Raw genomic sequence first — 20,284 nt, forward strand, 5'->3', positions numbered from 1 at the left:
CACTGGACCAAGACTCGAACTCGGGACCTTTGCCTTTCACTGTAAAGTGCTCTACCATCTGAGCTACGTAAGCATGACTGGCACTCCATTCTCACAGCTTTACTTCTACCAGTATCTCGTCTCCAGTAAAGCTGTGAGGATGGGGTGGAATCCTGCCCTCCTCCCCCCTCCCTCCCATTTCCGCTACATGTTGTCTGGTTCTTTGTGCCATTTTGCTTCACCTTTCCACGTGTCTTGATCCACAGGTGTTGTCACAGTCATACTATGGTGTGGGGACTGGGATGGGTTGGCAGCAGGGCTGGGGCTCCATGATGTCTAGCACCTTAGAGATTCCACCTGCTGTCACCTTCCGCAGCATCCCTCATGTTCTTCAATTTCCCTACCATCTCAGCATTTGTTTTGTCTCTTTCTTTGCATGTTTTCCCTCAGCATTTATGTCCCTGTGTCATTTTTGTTGTTTTCTGTAACCCATACAGACCTTCCCTGAGGTTGGATTCTAACAGCTTTTCCATTCTTATGCTAAGAATTAGTGTTAGTATTTTGTAGCCATGAAATACTCTCACCTGTCAGTACCTGCTTTCTCTGAAAATGGAATCATTACGCTCTTCGTGTAGTCTCGGGGTATTTCTCCTGTCTCATACACCTTGCTCATCAGATGGAATAGTTTTATTTTGACAAGGCTGCTCTCCCATGGCGATCAGTAGTTCTGATTGGATATTGTGTACTCCAGGGACGTTGTTTTGACTTGGGTCCTAAATTGCTGAATCAAATTCCTCCTGATGTATCATTTCTCCCATCCCATCTTCGTCTATATAGTCTTCTGTTTCCTTAAAATTGCTTACAGCTTCACCTCCTATGTATAGACCCTCTATTATACTCCTTGCAGTATTACCTTCTTTATTTTGTAGTTTCTGTCTATCTCAGTTCTTGGTATTCATACAGCTGCTTGTGTTACTTCCAAAGACCTCTTAAGTTTTCCTGTTGGCAGCGCCAATCTTTCGCCTTGTGACATATGCTTCAAAATTCTTAAATTTGAACTCTAGCCTTTCCTGCTTAGCAATTTTGTACTGCCTGTCACCCATTTGTATATGTTTGTGTTCACTTTTACATGCTTCATTTGCTGCATTTTTATATTTCCTTTCTTCTATCAATTAAATTCTGTTCTCTTCTGCTGTCCAAAGATTTCTACTAAGCCCTGTCTTGTTACATAACTGATCTTCTGCTGCCTTCTCCATCTCATATCCCAAAGCTACCCATTGGTCTGCTACTGCAGGGATGGGCAATATCTCTGGCTTGGGGCCATTCTTATGTAGGCAGAGGTTAGCAGAAGGCCACACCTTTTAACATGATGGCATGCAGTAGTCCACTTTGCATTTCAGAGAAGTTATAAATTGTTGCAAAAAATTCTGTCTTGGGAGGCCAGACAAAAACAACTAGTGGGCCACTGTTTGCCCACACCTGTCCTGTGTTCCTTTCCCCTGTCCTATTGTGTTCCTTTCTCCTGTCCTATTGTGTTTCTTTCCTCTGTACTAGTCAGTAATTGCCTAATGCTGCCTCCATCTTTTACATGGTGAATGTAAAATGACTTACAATGACCCCTGGCCCTTTCAGTTTGTTCAGACCATCTCCATATTTTCCTACCTTTTCGCCATTTCTTCGGTTACAATCTGCAGTATATAATCAGTGTATTGCAGTCAGTCTGCATTTGCACCTTCATATATCTTAAAATTTGGACCCATAATTCAGTATCTCTCTCAAAATTATATAATCAGTCTGAAACCTGCTGGGGTCTGCAACTCTTCAGTGTCTGTAACCTTCTTTCATGATTCTTAAACAAAGTGTTAGTGATGATTAAATTGTGCTCTGTGAAACAATCTACCAGGCAGCTTCCTCTTTCATTTCTTTTCCTAGTCCACATTTTCCTTCTATTTTTCCTCCTCTTTCTTTTCCTACTATTGTATTTCCATCAACCATCACAGTTAAATTTCTGTATCACCTATCTATCCAAATAATTTCTTTTGTTTCACCACACATTTCTTCAATTTCTCCATCTGCAGAGCTAGTGGGATTGTAAACTTGGGCTACAGCAATGGGTTTTGGCTTCATGTATCTTGTCTACAATAATCTGTTAACAATGTTGTTCGTAGTGGTTTGCTTGAATTGTTGTTTTCTTATTCATTATTACATCTACTCCTACATTACTTCGATTTATATTTCCAGCCCTGTATTCATCTGGCCAGAAGTCCTGTTCCTCTGGCCACTGAACTTCAATAATTCCCATTATATTCTAACTTTAAGCTGTATATTTTCTTTTTAAAATTTTCTGGCATCCCTGCCAGATTAAAGGACACAATTTACCATCCTCCAACATGTAGAATAGCAGTTGTGTTTCTCCTGACAGCATTCTCCAGAGCAGTCCCTACTTAGAAATCCACATTGGGGGGTTATTTACATGTGTGGGACGTTTCACTCATGAGGATGCCATCGTTTAACTGTGCAGTAAAGTTGCATGGCCTAAAGACAAATTATGGCTGTAGTTTCCTCTTGCATGAAGCTGTTCACTGTACAAGCACTGCAAGACCATGTAAGTTGGTGTCACAAGGCCAGGACAGTCACTTGCGCAGACTGTTGCACCTTGAACTATCGAAAATGTGTTGCACTCCTCTTCAGCAACCACACTTTTGTCTAATCTCTGAGCAAATACTCCTTTGTGGTTGTATCTATAGTACGGCTATCTGTTACCACTGAGGCATGCAAAATCCCAAAGAAAATGTACGTTGTGACTCTTAGATTGGATCATGTTTGTCCCACCCAGAGGAGGAATAGACGTGCGTGCAAACACAGGGCGGGGAACATGAAATCGCCACAACAGGCCGCGCAACAACAACAGAACAGCAACACACAGGAAAACAGTCAACAAGACACTGAGACTGTAGCTTACACTACCATCCCCCTCACCACAGAAGTAACACAGGCACCACAACCTCATTGTAACTCTTAGATTGGACCATGTTTGTCCCACCCCCAAAAAACAAACACACACACACACACACACACACACACACACACACACACACACACACACTTATGTTCATTCAGGCAGACACAAAAAAGTCTTTTCATTGTGCCTGTATGCAGCTCAACAAGTCATCTTTATGGTGGATAGCGATCTATCTTCTTCAGAATATTGTTAATATTCCAACTTGGGTTTTGTGCTGTTCAATTAGTGCCATTTTAGTCCATGATGAGACATCCTTAGTTTGTCTTTTACTTGTCATATATTTGTGCCTAAATTTTGACAGTAACTCAAAATTGATCTTTTTTTCCCTGATGATCAGGAGCCCAACAACCATCCAGAGAAGAGACTGGTGGTAAGAGAGGAGGGGAACGAGAAGAAGTAGGAGAAAAAGAAGCAGTAATGGTGAGTTTTGTCAGTAGCATATGCTTACCCCCACAATCATTCCTGTTTTCCTTTCAGGGCACTCACAGATTTCATGTGCGTGGAGCCCCAAGCGATTACAATAGGTCTTCCTTTTGTGTGCTTATATCCATTTTTCTAACTATTTTTTCATCTGAGACTAAATGTCTCCCTGCACAGGTGCATTATTTCAGGTAACAGTCACAATTTATGTCATCAATTAATTTCCTTTCTACATACCACACCCACCTACTGAACTAATAGTGGCGTTCAGTATGTGTTTCTGTACACTGGTAACTACAAACTACAGTCCCTGCCAAATGTATGCAGCACATTTACTGTGGAGCCACTGGAACCAATGACAATTAGAAGTTCCTGTCTTGGTGTGGCTCATTGTGCTACCTTCAAGTTATTAGCCAGCACTACCCCATTGTGACGTTTGCCTGCTTTATTTCTTCTTTCATAGTTCTTGGAGTCAAAGTATTGTGTTGTTACACTGGCTGAAAAATTGGGGATGGGGGTTAAACACTGACTACTGTAAATGATGTAGCCGACATTTGCACAGTTGCGTTTCACAGTGCACTATTCACAACCCCCCCCCCCCCTCCCCCCCCCAATATTACTTAGTTAATATGGCCAGTTTGCTATTGGTTAACTTTTGATAAGCCTCATTAATAGTTTGCAGGCAGACATCAGCATACTGCTACAGTAGTTTACCACTGAACGACTATGAGCAGTAAAAACCCAACCACACAGTTCATGCAGAATAATACGGCATGTGTGACACTATTGAACAGACACTCTCATTATTTTAACACATGCCTATTTGTGTTGCACTAATTTCATGGTTGAGATGATGCATTGTTGTTGATCTAACCAATATAAGTGTCTCGTTTAAAAATCGGCCATGGTCTGATTGTCTCGGGACCAGAAATCGGGTCTTTATATATCCTCACAATACTAGATACTGTAAGTATACTTTGTTTGATGTTTAAGTTACCAAAATGACAGTTAAAACCCAACTCAATCAATTAACTGAATCTATTGACAAATTACTTCTTTTTAGCAGTTTCTTCTACTAGAAATGTTGGGTAAAATTATTTCTTTAAATAATGAAATTAACAGAAATAATTATAGAAACAATACTTTCGACAAACCTGATGATTGCTTGGGAACTAATTAAGTGCTGGCTTTGCTAATATGTTATCGAATGATGAATGAGGCACATCAGTATACCAGGAATGAGTTCACTGACCAACTTACTGAGGAAATGGGTAAGAGCGTATTAATAGGTGTCAGAATAGTTGGTACTGACTTAAGAAACAAAGAAAGCTTGTAACTCTGAAGGTTTGGGATAGGGATTGCTAAACTTCTACTGCCCTTAATAGTTTGAGAATGGATGCAAAAACCACTATCAACCTTTGTGGAAAATGTTATCACTTTATGCAGATTGGAATGTCCACACTGGGTTCACTCATGATTTTATCTTACAGTGAGAGAACACTCCTCACACTGGCTCATACATTGACAAGTTATTCCATTGTGGCTGACCCGAGGAGAGAGACCACAATAGGTCCTTGTGGGTTCTCTGTCTGGGTGTTCCCTACACAGCAGACACCCACCAACAGTATCCCAGTTTCATAAAAAATTAACTTTTGTTTAAGGAAACATAAATCAAGAGAGCATGTTAAATATCAGGATATTTGTGCCTACTTGATATTAGTCAATTAACTAATTACAGTAATTTTATTGTGCATGTTGCTACCTGAAGCAAATCTGATCAAGTCTCATATAAGGATTTTGTACTGTTCGATGTTCAATGATAAATTTGACCACTGTTTTCTTCCAAGATCTCAATTCCACCTGTCCTCGGGCAGTGTGTCAGTCAACCTGTTGCCCACTCTCTATGGACCATGATTACTCAGTCGGCATGTGAGCCCCATAGCCTTTGATTTGGGCACCACTTGAAACAGTATCCTCAACAACAGAGCTCTTCAAATAATCATTATTTTCTTCTGTTGTAAGAAGAAAGTAACCCTGGCAAAGTTTTCCAGTTTTGTGATAATTCTTCCTCTCTATCCTTCATTAATATAGAATGCCACAGGAAAATGTTGCACCTCAGAAGATATCAAATCCAGCAGTGGAAACCCATAAAAATGTTATTACCAAGTTACTACTGTTTCTAATATTCCACAAATGCTGCCCATACTCAGTTGTTTTAAATTGCTTTTTCACTGTATTTACTCTTACTTCCATCAATGAAATCTGTGTACACTCTCAGCAATACCTCCATGAATGGCACTATCTACTAAAAGAAGTCCTTTGTTCAATATTCATCATATTAGAAACTTTTATCTCAGATGGACATTATCTTTTACACTAGGAAATACTGGAAAATTACTTTTTAACAAATTAACCATGAACTGGTAACTAAGTTTTCACTCACCTGCAGTTATCATTGTCCTGTCCCCAAAACTGTTTCACCTTAACTTCAGCTATTCTTTCATATTAAATGTTTTTTGAACACCGAAAGTCTGATACTAATACTGCTGATTTTGAGGTGACAGGGAAATGTACAGTAAGAGAGAAAAAATGCAACAGTAATGGCAGATTGCCCAGTTATGTTCAGAGATTTCTTTTAAATCACTGATTTTGTTTGTTGTGACCTAACTGCCTCTCACATAACTGACAAAACTTTGAGGGCTCTCACTACTCTCTCTGTCACTTCAGTGGACATTGGGCTGAGTCTTGCTGCACTATGGTGATTTTTCTCCTCAAAATTTGTAATATCTTTAGTTTAGGGTCAGTTGTAAAGTGAAAGTTCTAAAGGAGATATGTGTCAACACTGGTTTTTATTTATTTAGGGAGAACATAACAGCTTTTCCTGTGTTTTCCTAATGGTAGTATATTTCTAAAGTTTTGTGCATGTTCTTCTATTTAAGAGGTTTAATCTCATGTTTTTAACTGTCAATATTAATTCAGACAGTCTTTAGTGTTGTTTTCATCTCTTCTGAACAGCCAGCTACACAGGTCAGTAAGACATGTGTCCATTGGTGAAATGATGGGGGGAGGGGGGGAAGTAACGCATTACATTTTTAGATTTTTCAGTTTTTGCCGTTAACATTTTCAGTTAGTCTTGCTAGTAGGATGGGTAGGATGTGTGCATACTGTGTGTGGATGCAGGTGGAGCTGGCCACAGTTAGCAAACAGCCGAATGCATATATGTCTATGGTCAGCCATCTTCAGACTGCTGCCTCATGTTGTAGCAGTAGCAGGCAATCTGGTGCATCACATGGGACACCTTGGGTGTCACTTGATTCACTCTGCTCTTGATGCACCTCATTGCCTAACAAAAGGGAATCTGCCCATGTAGCAGTGTGTAAAACAGTCAAGAAGGCCAGTGGAGAAATGGCAGGTAAGCAGCTGTTAGTATATCACTTGGCAATGAATTAACATCACTTATTTCCCTTATGATGGTTGCAGAGGTATTACAGGCAAAGTTTAAACAGATTGCTAGTTGTGTTCTGGAGAAATGGGTGCCGATTAAGTGAATTAAGGTTGGGAAAGACCTACTGGGGTTTAATAATGAAATCAGGAAAATACTGAAGCAAAGATTAGTAGAAAGATTCATGCATCTATGAAAAGATGTGTGGGTGTGTGAAGTGTAAAGCTACTACCGCTATTACACTGTAGCAAAAAAGATGTCAGGGGATCTAAGAAAATACTGGTTCTATGTAAAATCAGTGTCTAGGGTTAAAGCTTCTTTGCAGTCATTCATTGACCAGTTTGGTGTGACAGTTTAAGATAGCAAAATAAAAGCTGAAATTTTGAATTTTGTGTTGAAGAAAGCATTCATGCAGGAGAATTGTACAAACACACCATTGCTTGATCATCACACAATGTACCATATGGATGACATAGTAGTAAGCATCCCAAGTGTAGAGAAACAACTGAAAGGGTTGAAAACAAAGAATTCATCAGGTCGAGGTTGAATCCCAATTTGGTTTTACAAAGAATATATTATGGAATTGGCACTGTGCTTAGCTTAGCTTTGATTTGTCATGAATTTTTCGCTTAGTGCAAAGTCCCAAGTGACTGGTAAACACCATAGGTGACTCTGGTATATATACAGGGTGAAAGAATGGATCCACAAAATTACAGACCAATAACCTTATCAGTTTGATGCAGAATTCATGAAAATATTCTCAATTCAAATATCATGAACTTTCTTGAGACTGAGAAGCTTTTGTCCATAAATCAGCATGATATTTAGAAAGCATTGCTCATTTGAAATTTCACAGTATATTGTGTGAGAAAAGGGAACATGAACTATGGATGATGAAGGCCAGCAAACAGTAGACAAATTAATATTGTTCTTCTGAAAAATTTATGCTTTTAATTTCAAGTTTCATTATTTACAGATGTAGCTCGTGGCAGATACTTAATATAACAATGGACACAATTCATTTGCAAAGTTTGTCACAAAAATGCTTTGTGTCTTAACAGTGGAAACATTTTGACTCTGTAATTCATTGTTGTAACATTATGATTGATCTCGATATCCACTCAAAATTCACATTGTGGCACTGCACTACTGACAGTGCCTGTACCATCAAACTCTTTTTATCATCAAAGAATTAATATCATCTTCAATTATACTAAGATCAAGTACCACTGATCCAATCACAGGAGTGTTTCCTCCCTCACTGCACAAATTTATCTCTGATGCTAGAAAGTCAAAATTTGTAACATCACAACTGTTGGATGAGATGGTATCCTGACTATACTTGTTTATTAGGACTAACAGCTTGTCCGGATGCATCTGTTTTGTGTTGTATTATCAGTTATGAACACATTATGTGGAATTTCTAGATTACTTTATTCAGCCTGTTGGGTGCTGCCTACAGTCTGTTTCCTCAGTATGTATAATCATTTCCTCATCTCATGTAGGGGGAAGAAACTTGGATGTTGAATGTAAACTTATTACATTGTCATTGAAATCCTCATTGGCCCTGACACACTGCTCATTGCTGTGTGTATTCTCTGCTCTCTCTCTCTCTCTCTCTCTCTCTCTCTCTCTCTCTCTCTCTCTCTCTCTCTCTCTCTCTCCCCTGCACCTCCTGCACGTCCCCCCTCTGCCCCCATCTCTGAGCTTGGGTCTGACTCCTTCAAAAAAAAAAAGACTGATTTATGCTGGTAATTTCACTTACAGGTATACAATTTTTGATACCACCACTTCCATCTTTTTTTGTCAGTGAGCATGACCACCCCACCCTTCATATTGCATACCACCTAAATTGTAACTTCTATGGAGAAGATCATTACTTTTCATATTACCATTTATGATGAGTCCTAAACATGTGTATGTATTAGTATTAGCATCTCCAATTTCAGTTACCAACATACAGGTACAAACTGGCTCAGAAATTAGATATTCTGGTCACAGCCAATTTCTTTCATTCTCCATTGCTGTAACTGCTCTGTCTGGTCAGAGTGATTATCAGTATCTGTCCATACCGTTATTGCACTATCCCCATTTGTGACAGTGGGGGGTATTGTCTGCCAGATGGAGTCGATGGGTATTCTCATTTACAAATGTGACATTTCATTTGAACCACTCGTTTCTGGTTTCAGTTAAGTTACCAGACTGCAGATGCGTATCAGTTTCAGCTACCACTGTTACAATTGCTGAGGTGGTTAAGGTTGTCTCTAAATTAATGAGAGATTCTGCCAACCACTGAGTCTGATCCTTCATCACTGGCAAGTAATGTTCTTGAGTTGGCAGTACAGTGTCTTCCACACAACACACATCATTCCAATGTTGAGGCCTACTGTCCACCACTATACTGTCACTTCCTTTCCCTTGCACTGCAGTTTCAGCTCTCTGTTTGCGTGGAGATGGCAAACTCCTGTGAGTAGCATTACCAAACCCATTTCATTCTGTAAAGTGAAGTGTTTGACATTTTTCTCCTTTACCTTCATTACAGGTGCTATTTTCAAGCTCAGTATCAATGTCGTCTGCACATTCTTCAGAATCTGGTTTTTACATATATAATTCGTATAGACCAGCTTCACTCTGCTCTTAGTTATGATTTCCAGTCTTACTGTCAATCAGTATGATACTCTTATAACTCTGATATATTCCAGGATGGCAGTAGTAGGAATGTGTAGTGACACAACACTTTCCACAAACAGTAAATTAAAGAATTCATCTTCTAAAAACTATCCCAAAAAAGTCATAAAACGAATTGGGTGTTTGATATGTAACTCTTGGCTACACAAAAAAATGTTTAGGAATGTTTTTAAAATTGATCAGTGATGATTTTCAGTGGCCTTGTTCCGATTATTTACATGCAGGAAATGTACTTTCAATGACAGCAGCAAACAGAAAAGAAAAAAGTTCTTAAATCCCTCATATCTGGAACAGTCTAGAATTGGAAATAAACAAGTAAACAGTGAGCTCATGAGACATGGAAAAGTAATTGTGAAAATATGTGAAAATGAGAATCCCTATCTCAAAAGCAGTAATGGATTTGTAAACAAACTTAACAATGAAAACTGGCAAAGTGAAGCCCAGTTTTCTGAACCTTTAAGATCCACTGTTTGTGAATAAATATAAAGTGAAAACATACATTGAAAAAATAAATGTCATTATCACAATGTTATATAAAAAAAAATCATCATGGTACTGAAAAGGGAAACTGACAAATTTTTCATTGTAGGTGACAAACTGTGAAAAAAATGTTGCTATGACAAAGTTTACAAATGCAACCTCAGTTTTGTAAATCATCTTACATGTGGTGAAAGGAACGAGTACTGCTACGAACATTAGTAACAGACTGTTAACGAAGGTCTGAGCATGTGCAATAGGTTCCTAGGTATGAGAGTGGCACAAAGGCTTCGTAAGTAAAAGAGCCCAGTACATTGTTCTCAACAGCGAGTGTTCATCAGAGACAAGGCTAATGTCAGCAGTGCCCCAGGAAAGTAAGATAGGGCTTCTGTTGTTGTCTATACACACAAATGATACGGCAGACAGTGAGCAGCAATCTGCTGTTTGCTGCTGATGCTTTGGAGTATGGGAGGATGTTGAGGATGACAGTATGATAATAGATGATGACTTGGCCAAAATTTCTAGTTGGTATGATGTATGGCAGCTGGGTCTAAAGTAGAGAAGTAAGTGTACATTAATGCAGATGAGTATGAAGAAAAACTCATAATGTTAAGATACAGTGTGAGTAGTGCTCTGCTTCACACAGTCACGTCATTTAAATATCTCTACATAATGTTGCAAAGTTACATGAAATGGAATGAGCACATCAGGATTGTGGCAGGGAAAGCAAATGGTCAATTTTGGTTTATTGGGAAAAGTTTTGGGAAAGCGTGGTTCATCTGTAAATGAGACGACATATGGGGCACTGAGGCAACCTGCTCTTGAATACTGTTAGTGTCTGCGATCTGCACCAGGTTAGATTAAAGGAAGATATCAAAGCAATTCAGAAGCAGTTTACTCATTTGTTGCTGGTAGGTTCGAACAACACAAGAATTTTAGAGATTCTTTGGGAACTCAAACAGGAATCAGTGGAGAGAAGGCAATGTTCTTTTCGGGAAACTCGTGAGAAAATGTAGGTAACTGGAATTTGAAGCTGACTGCAGAACAATTCTAGTCCCACCAAATATACATGTTGCATAAGAATCACACAGTTACCACAGATGAAATTCGGGCTCATATGCAAGCAAATTGTCATTTTCATCTCCCTCTGTTTGCAAGTGAAACGGCAAAGGAAATGACAAGAAGTGTCTTGCCTTGACAGAAAAAGTGTATTTTTGATGTAAATGCACTAAATGTCACCATCCCTTTTAGGTCCATATACTTTGTACGACATTTTTCTAGTGAGGAGATTCCATTCCCCAAGTCCAGCTGAAAGATTTCCAAATCTATCCTTGGTGGGAATAACAATGTTGTTGTTCTAAAGGACAACAGCCAGGGGATGCAATTGTCTTGAGCTAGCGTGGTGGTGGTGGTGGTGGTGGTGGTGGTGGTGGTGGTGGTGGTGGTGGTGGGTTCCTTAGATGTTGGAATAGGTGGTTGTCAGTGAGTACCAAATCTATTTCCAACTGCCACAACAGCTTCATGTGCAGGTACATTTTCCTGATAAGATTACTTCTTTCTGTTTGCAATCCAGTCTTCTTCTCGCATGTTCGTCGCCACTCAGTTGGCGACCTAAACTTGCATAGTACTTTTTCCCCATTGCAATTTTAACTGTAAATAAGAAACATAAATTTTATTATTCCAGAAAAGAAAAATCGCAGTGCTCCTGACATAAAACTTTCAATCTCTGGTGCGTGGCACCTGTGTGCCACTTACTATGATGCTACTGATTTCATTGCACAAAGCAATGTAGCAAATTATCCAACAACAACTCAGTTGAATTTTATGATATGCTCCAAAATTTAGTGAACTGCTTTTTGCACTTCATTTTAATACTAAAGGAACATCATGTTCACCTTGCATAAGACTCTCTTCATGGCCAAAATATGACGCGTCTTTGTGATCAATGAACGACGTCTCTTGTTAAATTATGGAACTTTGTTCACAAAGGTTTCTACGCTTACCTTTTACTAATTGTGCATGGTCTCCTTTGAAATACTCTCTTGCCCAATTGATACACCACTCCAAATGCCGTTTCTACTTCCGGAAGCAGACTTGGTATGCCTTTTGCTGGCTCGCGTGAAGTGTAGTCTGTGAATTTTCTTGTCTTGCCTATCGTTGCAAATCTTGGTTTTTTTAACATCTCAATATCATAACTGTAGACCCACGTCTCATCATTTAAGATTATCTTAACGAACATTTGGTTCCCATTTGCGCCATACAAAAACTCTTCGCAGATTCAGAGGTGAAAGTCTTTCTGGTCTTGACTCCGTAGCCGTGTGACCAACCTGGCGGCAACCCGATGCAGTGTTAGAGTTTTGTGACATGATCCAACTGAAATATTACATTCCTCTGCAGTCTCTCAGACAGTCTTTCTTAGATTGGCACGCACAGTTTCGTCGACGTTCCTGACATGAGCGTTGTCGGTAGACATCGAAGGGCATCCTGAATGGGCCTCACCTAAAACTTCCTCCTTCGTATATTTAAACTATGTGAACATTTCGTAACACTGAGTATGGCTTAAGCACTCATCAATGTAGAATTTCTGCATCATCTTGTGCGTGTCTGTAAATGTTTTCTAGAGTTTCACACAAAATGTCACCCAACGTGTTGCTCCTCTCTCTCTGCCATTTCGAAATTCGCAAACTGTGTGACAAAACATTCTACTCAGTAAAGCTCTGAGTGATAACTAACGGATACACAGCAATGAAACTTCAGACAGTTACACATTAAATACAGGTGAGAACAAGGATGACGACACCATTTCGTTCCAAAACACCTCTAGTGCAATTACGAATGTTTAGGAAATTTTTAAAAGACAATATTCTTTCTTGTGATATTTCTATGGCATCTCCTATTTCAAACACCTTGAATTGTTAATTGTGTAGTAGATCACTCTGTACTTTGTCTATATGTTAATGAGTGATCTCAACTGCTGTTAGTGTGGCAGTGGACATTTCGTAATCTTGCACCAGTTCCGGACAAATTTTCATCAGTGTTAAAAGGTTTTAAACTTTCTGGTGGTGTGATATTCAGAGTTATTGTTTGAGTGGAATGTATACGACAGGCCTGAGTAAAAAGAAGTGGTTAGATCTGATGTGTGGAACTATTGAAACCTATTTCACTGTGGAGCGTTAAAACACTACCTCCATTCAGATCATTCATTGTCAGTTCTCTGCCAGGCCAAGAAATTTTCTTCCAGTAACCATAATGGGATCATTCACCAGTCAGTTTTTATTTAGAGAGGACTATTCTTGGTTTTCATTCAGATGGCTTGCTGGTTCATTTAACTCAATGGGTAGCTAAATTGTTGTCTGATGGCTTAGTTAAGTAACAGTTTGTTCCACAAAAATCAGTTAAGTACAGCAGCATTCTCTGTTGGCAAGGTACTGTGAAGAACTGGTGATCTGACCCTCCAGGGGGTTCACAGCACTAGTGTACAAGAGCTTGGCTGACGTGGGTCCCCAGCCTTTGCAGCATTACTTCCTTTCCATGCTACAAGCTTGTACTTCCACTATCCCCCACCTCTCCTGCCTACCCATCAGATGGTTTTCTTGGTGGACACATTGTTGGGGCCTGGTTTATGGTAGGGAATCGAGTTTTCACTTCAGACATTTTCTGTAACTTCTCATTAAAGAAGTGTGTGTGTGTGTGTGTGTGTGTGTGTGTGTGTGTGTGTGTGTGTGTGTGTGTGTGTGTGTGTGTGTCAGTTACAAACCATTAACTTGTGACTCACCGACTCAAATTCTGAAGTACTCTTTTGCTTCTTTTCTTACTTTTAAGACAACCATGATAATTTTTCAATATAAATAAAAAAATCGTACATTAATGGTTAAAATACAGAAACCGTCTGACCGTAGTTAGTACTTACATTATATCAAGTACTGTGGCACAGTATCATTATTCTTGTGAATGAAATACTGTAAAGTATTGAGAACTGAAGACATATGAATAAACGTTTTCATAAATATTCCTCAAACTACTCCGAAGTGTGTGGCAGAGAGTATTTTGGAAGGCACCATGTGTTAGGATTTTTCCTCATTGCAATTGAGTATGGGCTGAGTGAATAACGGATGATTAACTGCCTTCATGTGTACAGTAAATAGCCTAATTTGGTCTTCAGACTTTCTAAGGGAGCTAAATGCATGAGGCTGAAGAATATCTCTAGATTCTTCACTAATACTGGTTCTTGTATTCTCATAAGGTGACTTTTGTGGGATAGTTTGTATCTGTTTTCTCAGGATAATTTCTCCCATCAGTAAAGCAAACCTGTGACCATCTGTGACACCCTTCTTTGTATATGTTCAGTCAGTTGAACAAATGGTCTGATCCCTCACACTTTTAGAAATTACCTAAGTTTGGCCACACAGATGAATCTGAGTCATCCACCTGTTATGGACCCTGCAAAACTGTTCCATTTTGAATTCCTGAAAATTATTATTGTCTTAGTTTACTGTTCATAATTTTGAATCATTGATAATGTAGTAAAAGTATATGACATTTTTTTTTCATTTTGCGAAATCTAGAGTTTTACCTATCTATACATCAAACCAAGTTAACAATCTTTGCCCCACTTTGAATTTTTTTTTCATATCTGATTATTTCTGCAAATCTTTCCTGACAATAATTCATTATTGGTAAGTACCATTTGTGAAAAGTCTGAGGTTGCTATTAGTACTGTTGGTCAGCTCATTAACATAAAATAAGAATGACTAGAGTTCCAGCACTGTCCTCTGGTACAAGTCAGAAGTTATTCTTACTTGGGTTGATGAGTCTCCATCCAAAATTTCATACTTAATTTATCTAGTGCATCACTTTATCAAATGATTGAATGTTCATACAGTTTTTTTCTTTTTTTAAACTCATGGTCCTGAGTTCAGCAGACATTATTGTGGAAGCGCCTCCCTTCCAACAGGCTGGTAATAAATTTCTCGGTTTCTCTTTTAGTGCTTGACCCAGGTTTGCTTGGACCAACAGTGCTGACCTATGGAATGTGGTGAGAGACAGTTCCTATTTCCACATGTGTCAAGGGGTCTTAATTATCTCTCCCAACCAGTGTGAGTGGTGTTGACAAAATGGAAATGGGGTGAGAGGATAGAGGCAAGTGAAAGAAGAGACTTTGTATACTGTCCAAACACTGTCTCTGGTTGCTCCAGCACTAGTAAAAGATGTAGTTTTTACACATCTTCGTATTGTTTGACACTTTATCTCCATGGTAAAACGTCTTCTCCCATGACCCTAACAAATAGTATAGTGAGAGGAGCCCTCTTCTATTCACATTACAGTGGCTTGCAGAATATATATGTAGACATATTGCAGTCTTTGTGATAGTGATTTACACACAAATTTTGTTGATTTACATATATTTAAGTGCTGAACTTTCGTTTCTTTCAGGAAAGAAAATCGGACAGTGATGGCGATTCATCAGTCACACCTAGAAAGCGAAGACGAAGTGGTAATGCAGGTAAACTGTTTACATGCTACTGCAATGTCTCTGGTATGAGAATTCTGTGAAATGTGGTCTTTCATACTCAGCAAATGGGAAGTGATTCTCCATTACATAAGTGGCACTTGTTACCCACTTGATAATTCATATTCCTGTCTCAGGAAAAAGCAAACAAAAATGTTGTTCATGGTTCATGTTGGTAATTTCTTTTAGAGCTGTCTGCCTTCCTGAAATCAGAGGTCATTAGAAGTGAAAATAAATTTCTGAATTTTCTAGAATGTAAGAACTTTCATGTTTGGCATTTATTCATTACTTCATTCACCTCAAGCCACCTGTGTTAGACTATATATTTGCTGGTGGTTACTTCACGCCATGCTGTTTGTGGACTGCCCATCTAATAACATTATCTACACTCTACATCTACACTCTGCAAACTACTATACAGTTCATAACGAGGGGTACGCCTCACTGCCAGTTATTAGGGTTTCTTTCCCTGTTCCATTCGTGTATGGGGTGTTAGAAGAGTAATTCTTTTAATGTCTCCACGCAAGCTGTAATTAATCCAACCACCTCCTCAGAATTCCTGTGGAAGTGGTATATATGGAGCTATAAAATGTTCTGAGTGGCATAATTTGAATCCAGTTCCTAATACTTTGTAAGCAGGCTTTCTTGGATAATTCATGTCCATCTTAAAGAGTGTGCTAGTTCATTTTTTAGCAGTTCTGTGGTACTCTCCCATGGATCGAACAAACCTGTGACCATTTGTGCCACCCTTCTCTGTATGTGTTCAGTATCACCTGTGGGTTCCTATTTGATATGGGTCCCATACACTTCAGCAGTATTTTAGGATGGATGATTTACAAGTAATCTCCTTTGTAGACTGACCAGATTTCCCTAGTATACTACCAATAAATTGAAGTCTGCTGTGAGCTTTACCCATGACAGAACTTCAACATATTTATATGATAATATTGTATTACTAAGGTTTTCGTTTTGTGAAGTGCACAGTTTTTAATTTCTCAACATTTAAAACAAGGTGCCATTCTTTGCACCAGTTTTAAATCTTACCAGGCTGTAACTGAACATTGATGTCACTTGTGTCACACTGTACTTCTTTACACTGAGGTGCCGAAAGTTGTGGGGTAGCGATAAGCACATATAAAAATGGCAGTAGTTTTGCATATGCAAGGCATAAAAGGCTAGTACATTGGTGGAGCTGTCATTTGTACTAAGGTCATTGGTTTGAAATGGTATCAAGCATGATTCTGGCAACATGATGGGAATTAAAAGACTTTGAACACGGGAGGGTAGTTAGAATTAGATGTATGGACACCCATTTGTGAAATTATTAAGGAATTAAATATTAAAATACCAAAAGTGTCAAGAGCATGCCAAAACATCAAATTTCAGGCATCCTCTCTCATCACAGACAATGCAGTGGTGAGTGGGCTTCACTCAACAACAGAGCAGTGGTGTTTGTGTAGAGTTGTCAGTACTAACAGACAAGCAATACTGCATGGAATAACCACATAAATCTATTTGGGATCTATGATAAATGCATCTGTTAAGACAGTGCCTTGAAATTTGTCATTATTGGACTACGCAAGCAAATGACTGACAAGAGTGACTTTGCTAACAGCATAGCAATGCCTGCAGCACCTCTCCTGCACTTGTGACTATGTCACTTGGACAGAGTATGACTGGAAAACTGTCCATAATTCTTTTGGTAAGATCACGTGGTAGGATTAGTGTGTGGCATGGACCCGACAAAGCCACGGACCCAGGTTGTCAACAAGGCAATGTGTAACCTGTTGGTGGCTCCATAATAGTGTGGACTGTCAACATGTAGTGGACTGGGTTCTGTGGTCCAACTGAACTGATCATGAACTGGAAATGGTTTTGTTTGGCTAGTTAGAGATTACTGGCAGCCATTCATGGACTTCATGTTTCCAAACAACGTAAGAATTATTATGGATGACACTGTGCCATGTCAGATCATTCTGGGCAATTTCAATGAAGAATTTTTCCACCCACATTGCCTGATGTGAACTCCACTGAACATTTATGGGACATAATCGAGAGGTCAGTTTGCTCACAAAATCCTGCGGCGGTAACACTTCTGCAGTTATGTATGGCTGTAGAAGCAGCATGGTGCAGTATTTCTGCAGGGGATTTCCAGTGACTCGTCGAATCCATGCCGTGCTGAGTTGCTGCACTGTGCCACACAAAAGGTGGTCTGACGCAACATTAGGAGGTATCCCGTGACTTTTGTCACCTCAGTGTATAGCTGAATCAATCACCTGCAAAAAATGTTAGGTCACTAATAATAATGTTTGCAAGGTAATTCATATAAGATCTGGACAGCAACATCCGCAATTAACTTCCCTGTGGCACACCCAAAGTTACCTCAACATCTGTTGATGACTCTTATCATGTCTTTCCATCAAAAACGTAGTCAATCCAGTCAAATTTTTTGCTTGATACTCCCTAACAATCACACTTTTGATAACAAGCGTAAATGTGGTATTAATAGAACTTCATTTTGGAAATAAAAAAATACTGCCGTTACTTCATTGCCTCCATTCAAAGCTTGCAGCATGTTGTTCAAATGAGCATTGCTATCACAATACATCTGGCTGGCATGGATATTATTCTGCTAGGGCTATCTCATTATGTCCGAGCTGAGAATATGTTTTAATGTTCTACAACAAATCAGTGTCATGGATGTAGGATGGTAGTTCTGTGGATCAATTCCTCTACCCTTCTTATAGACAGGTGTGACCTACACTCAGATTACTCAGTACTGTTTTCTCTTCCTGGTATCGATGATATTATTATAGTTAAAAGAGGGGCTAAATCAGCTGCAAATTCAGTATAGGACCGGCAATGGATACATTGGATCTGGAGCTTGGTTCAGTTTTTATAACTTCAGTTGTCTATGAACACCATTGAAACTAATAAGAGGGTGACTCAAATGAAAACCTTAAATATGTAATAACAAATTGAAATTTTGGGCCGTTATCCTGTAATTTGGTAAGTGTGCTACAAATAGCGTGCAGAATGGCCTGTAGGTGGCAGCATAGTGCAGATGCACACATATCATCGCAGTATGAGTATAAAGATGGCCGCCCCACTTGTGACTCGCACCAGGGAAGAACAGCATTCTTTTATTCGGTTTTTGCGTAGTGAAGGTGTGAAACCTACTGAAATTCATTGATGAATGGAGGTTCAGTAAGGGGATGCATGTTTGTCACAGCAGCAAGTCTTAGAATGGAGTAGGAAGTTCACAAATGGTGTGACTTCAGTGGAAGATGCTCCTCATCCAGGTCAGGCAGGCACAACAAGTTGTGACTCCACCAAACATTGCAGCAGTTCAAGCCATAGTGAAGTGACAATGAATGACAATGCAGCATGTTTACAGATTAGTCATGGGTCAGCACACCACGTTATGCATGATGTGCTCCAGTTTCACAAAGTGTCTGCAAGATGGGTCCCACGGCAACTGACTCCTGAAATGAGTTAATGACATACTGATGCTTGTGAAGATCTTCTTGAGCCCTTTGAATGAGAAGGTGATGGCTTCCTTGCAAGAATCGTTACTGGTGACAAAACCTGGGTTCACTTCCACCAACCGGAAATGAAGAAAGCCAGCAAGGAATGGCGCCATTCCTCATCACCAAGTGATTTCCATATGTTTGGACCACTCAGACGCACTGGGAGGAAAGAAGTTCCTTTCTGATGAAGAGGTACACCACGCAGTGCATGATTGGTTGCACAGACTACCAAAGAATTTTTTTCTACAGGAATTTATACACTTTGTAAGTGCTGGAGGACTTGCGTTGAGCGTGGGTGAGATTATATTGAAAAGTGATACAGCTTTGTACCATTTCTGCACAGTAAATAATATTTTTAAAAAATATTGAAGGTTTCATTTGACTCACTCTCACGCTTATTTCACTCATCTTTTCAGTGGTAAGCAAACAGTGATTCTTTCCAGATCAAATTTTTGTTTTGATTGTAGTCTTGACACTTTTATTACAGGTAACTTTCAAGCAATAACTCGTTACACCAGTGACTCGAATCACTGTCTTCACTTATATTTACGACAGAGGCTAGTCCAGAAGAAGCAGCAGCAGCAGCAGCAGCAGCTTTGATTAATGTGGTAGAAATCAGAGGACTCATTAACTTGTCAAACAAATTTATTTAATATGTCGATTTTGCAGCAAAGTACAAGACATTCTGAAAGGAGATCCACCATATCTACTGTTGACTGGACACACAAAAAAGCTTTTCATTGGTGGTGGGCAGACGTTTTGCTGCTTTCTGTCCTCATAATGGGGCTGGAAGCTCTTGTCACACTCAAACTGACCTAACAACCAGTGTTCAGTTCCTTGTGTCAGCATAACACTGATAAGCTTTCAGTAAGGATGAATGTGTGAGGGTGACTGGTGGTCCAAGTGGGCCATTTGAATTTGTGTCAAAACTACAGTTGTGAAAATTGTCTCTAATGCATGAGCCGAGGTACTCTGACCCAAATCTGCCTGTTGTGTACTAGGCACTCCTCTTAGCTTCTTTGACACTAACCCCTCCCCCCTCCACCTGAACACATTTCCATGTACAATTCATGTTTGACAAATTACCAAATTTATTACTGTATTGCAGTTATTGCCCCTGCCATTGTGACCGTATCCTGATTTTTCTGTGATAACTGTCAGTACATTCCAGTATAATCATATGATGCGCTTCTCTGCTGATTTCTTACACAGAATGT

At 39.4% G+C, this 20,284-nt stretch overlaps 1 protein-coding gene across 1 annotated transcript in view; it reads left to right on the forward strand.

The window, feature by feature from the left end:
- The window catches only part of LOC124620310 (bromodomain-containing protein 4-like), a 117,238-nt gene extending 97,571 nt beyond the window's left edge, over positions 1-19,667 (forward strand). Inside the window, exon 3 of the mRNA XM_047146982.1 lies at positions 19,555-19,667. Within this exon, the coding sequence (XP_047002938.1) occupies positions 19,555-19,667 (113 nt within the window). The remainder of the gene's footprint in view (positions 1-19,554) is intronic.
- Positions 19,668-20,284: the final 617 nt, after the last annotated feature.

The sequence above is a fragment of the Schistocerca americana genome, chromosome 6 (genome assembly GCF_021461395.2).
Source record: "Schistocerca americana isolate TAMUIC-IGC-003095 chromosome 6, iqSchAmer2.1, whole genome shotgun sequence".
Lineage (NCBI taxonomy): Eukaryota > Metazoa > Arthropoda > Insecta > Orthoptera > Acrididae > Schistocerca > Schistocerca americana.